General features: G+C 65.7%; 1 protein-coding gene across 1 annotated transcript in view; it reads right to left on the bottom strand.

Moving 5' to 3' along the window:
* LOC113203792 (uncharacterized) overlaps positions 1-3741 on the bottom strand; it is a 33605-nt gene that overhangs the window by 15936 nt on the left and 13928 nt on the right. Inside the window, exon 3 of the mRNA XM_026418665.2 lies at positions 2724-2933. Within this exon, the coding sequence (XP_026274450.1) occupies positions 2724-2933 (210 nt within the window). The remainder of the gene's footprint in view (positions 1-2723; positions 2934-3741) is intronic.

Genomic DNA, 3741 nt, shown 5'->3' with positions numbered 1-3741 from the left:
CCCGCCCCGCTAATCAAGGTGCCCCGGAGGAGCCTGCTGGCGCGGCTCTGCGCGGCGCCACGACAGCCATCCCCGCCCCGAGCAGCGCCCTTCATCCGCCCGCCTCCTCATCAAGACGCGTGAGGCGGCGGGAAAAACAAACCCCGGTATGGCAAACTGCTGAGCGCGGCATGCGTATTCAACGCGCGGAGCGGCGGCAGCGGCGCCCCGCCCCCGCGAGAGACGCGCCAACGCCCCGCTCCCCCTCTGACCCCGCGCGAACGTTCGGTGCGAGATAACACAAAGCGAGGGAGCGGTCGCTTCCTTTCGGCAACCTCACCGACACCGTCATGTCCCACAGCGTAACGACTGGCTGCTGCTGCTGCTGGCTGGAAGTGATGCAAGTAGCAGCGAGCGCGCGGACCGCCCGGCGCGGCGGCAGGGGCGGCGGCGGCAGCGGGGGCGGCGAGTAGGAAAAGGCAAAGAGAGGCCGGAAGTCTTTACTGCCGCCATTCGACACAAAGGTATTGAGTGGGCCGTTGCGCGGGGGCCGCCGGGGCCGCGGGTTGGGCTCCGCGGGCCTCCGCCGGCACGTGACGGAAGCCACCCGAGTGAAAGGCCCTCCCCCCCCCCGCGCACTGGGCCAGCCCTGCCCTGCCCGGCCTCTCTCCTCGCGCCAAATCACTTTGGAATGGCCTGCAGCGGGCCGGGCCGAGGGTATGCGTACGCGCACACATGCACACGGCCCGGAGAGATGTGGACCGGCAGCAGGACGACAGGTGGCGGCTGCGCGCTCACACGCACTCACACTACAAGGTCGCACCGTCGCGCGCTCATCATCACCTTCGCAGGGGGGAGAGAACTTTCACTCATCCGGGGCCTCCCGACGGACGGACAAGACAGGAGCAGCGCCGCGATGAGAAATGCTCCAGCTGGGCCACCTGCCCCGGCGCACCTGCCGCACCTGCAGCAGCAGCTGCCCCGGTCTGTTTGACTGACGGCGGCACGCGAAACAAACGCCGACCGGGCGGGGAGCACTGAACCCGCGAAGGGCAAGGGGGCTATAGCTCTCGGGGCACTGGGCAGCAACAGCCCTCCCTCAAAGGGGCAATGGCGAAAAAATGGCGATCCCGAACACGTCGAACTATGTAACAACGCCGCGGGCAGTAACCGCAGAGGGTAAAACAAACAATGGCCTGTGGATGAGGCGAGTGCCCAAGCCTCGGCGGCGGCCCGCTCAACGACACGGTAGTCGCGGGGCTTAACGGCCGTCATTAAAAGATACGAGAGACGAGTCAGTCGTCCCTCTTCATCCGTTTGCCATTCGACGGAGGCCCGCGGCTCGGCGTCGTCGCTACCCCGCGTGCCTACCCTCCGGCCTGGGCCTGGAGGGTACGACAACGCCCCCTGGCGTGGGTGGTCCAGCAGCGGCGGCAGGGCGCCACCGCCAGGGCCGCCAGGGCTCGGGGTCGCGACCCGCACGGCCCGGGGTAGCGATGCAAACGGCACAAAACCGCGCGGGGCGGCGGCGGGGCGGCGGCGGGGGGCGCGCGCGTGACCGGCCCGGCGCTGCTGGGGCCTCAACCCAGCGAAAGTAGTATAGTAAGATAGGCGAGCGGACCCGCGCGGCCGATCGGGCCGCGTACCGACACACACTCCCTCCTCCAACGCAGCCGCCGCCGCCGCCGACGGATGCCCCGATATGGAGCAAACACGCCAAGTACAGGGAGGGATTCCTCTACAGACGCGGTCCAGGTTCCTGGTCTCACTCCAGGAATGCGGGGACACGACGACAGCAATGCGGCGGCAGCGCGCGGGGCGCCTGCAGCCGAACGTGAGCGCTCCGTGTCGCGGGGAGGGGTGGCGGGTGGCGGCAGGAGGTAGGAGGTAGGTAGGTAGGCCCCTCCCGGAGTGGCGGGGCGGGGCGGGGCGTGGATCTTCCTCAGTTCACTCTCCGCTCTGTTTGTCTCAGCCCCGACCCGACCCGCCGCCACGCCGCGCCGATTATACTTCGAACAATGGCTCAAGCCGTGCCGGGGGGAGAACCGCCGGAGAGCCGTTGCCGGAGAGCCGTTGCCGAAGAGCCGTTGCCGGAGAGCCGTTGCCGGAGAGCCGTTGCCGGAGAGCCTTTGCCGGAGAGCCTTTGCCGGAGAGCCTTTGCCGGAGAGCCGCGCCATTGGAGCGGTGGTGCTAGAGCCGCGCTGAGGGGGGCCGCCCAGCAACCACGACGCGCCTAGTTTGCGTGCCCAAATAAAACAGGGTCAAGCTTCCCCGCGTCTATTTCGCGGCGGGGCGGGTGAACGGGCTTCGGGTCGGTCAGCACCGACACCGACACCAGCTCAGGCTGGCGCTGAACTCAAACCGACCGCCGACCGCCAGCAAGCGACCGCGTGCTGCGTGCCAGGCGGGAGAAAAGGCGCTGCTGCGTTTCGCCGACGTCAGTTCTACAAATGATCTCCATGCGGCAAAGACGGCACGGGTCCATCCGTCCCTCCCCCCTCCCTTTATTTAAGTATCCCGTACTCACAATGTGAAAAGGCGTCCTGTTTGCGAGCCTACATCCAGAGCAGAGCTGTGCCGAGGAGAGACTGACGCGCTCGCGGAGGCTCAAAGGCAACGCAACAGCAGAGGAGCTAAGCCCGGCTGCGATACGACGCGACGTCGCAGAGAGATTTGCAGAGAAGGTACAGTCCACCGCGCGGCCACCACCCGGTCAACAGCCGCGGGCCTGACCTGACACTCACCTTGCGTGGCTGCCGGGGTGACTGCTGCTTGCGCAGGTTGCTGCGGCCGTTGATGATGACGTTGCTGCCCTCGAACACGACCGTGCAGGGCGAGGGCGGGTCGCACGACACCAGCCCCCACTCGTCCACGTCGCCCATGTCGCCGTCCGTGGACGACTCGTCGCCGGCGCTCGCCCCGAGCAGGAGCACGCCGCCAGCACCGCCGCCGTCCTGGAGGACACAAACAAGTGTTACAAAGCGCTCGAAACAAACACCAAGCTAAACTCGAGCACGCAAAAAGACAATTATCGTCGAGTGGAAAGAAAAACCCACGCCCGTCAGGCAAGCGCGACGCAAATGATTGACAGGACCTACTTCGCGGTTCTCAAATAAAGTGGAAACGGGGCTGGTGAGATAGGGGAATTCTCCCCGCCCGATACCGAGAGCCGTCGTTCGTTCGCGGCCGCCTAGCTAGCTAGCCTACCACATGGCGAGCGCGCTACCGCCGCGCTGCGCTCACTCGCCGCTCGTCCTGAGGACGCCAACAACTACCGTCCGAGCGAGAGATACGCACACCACCGCGCGGCTATCGACCGCCCTCTCGATAGATACGCTATAATCTCCGCAAACAACCGACACCACTTTATGGCTGGCGGGAGCATTAGTCTCTCTTCTCTCTCCCTCTCTTTTCTTTTTACAGCCCCGAGCGGTGTATATCCATTTTCCTGCCGCTAGTTTGCAGCCCCCCTGCGGCGGGGATCCTCCTCCCCCCCGCGATGGTCGGCAGTTATCACCCACTGGGCCGCGGCGCCATGGCCGCTCCGCTCGCCTGGCCGAACCACCGCGCGCCAGACAAGACGGGCCAAAAACAGAAGGGGCCGTCCGCATTTAGGCCCTCTGCTCCACTAAACTGGGGCTGCTACTACTCTGAAGCCACAGCGAGAGGCCTAATCCGGAGCGTGAAGCCGTTACACTGTTGGGTGCGCCAATTCATTTGTTGTTCTCCGCGGTCATCACAAAGTTTTAAAAATAGATCTAG

This window comes from Frankliniella occidentalis, unplaced genomic scaffold (genome assembly GCF_000697945.3).
Source record: "Frankliniella occidentalis isolate FOCC.00 unplaced genomic scaffold, Focc_3.1 Scaffold184, whole genome shotgun sequence".
Lineage (NCBI taxonomy): Eukaryota > Metazoa > Arthropoda > Insecta > Thysanoptera > Thripidae > Frankliniella > Frankliniella occidentalis.
This window is presented reverse-complemented; position numbering and strand designations above follow the sequence as displayed.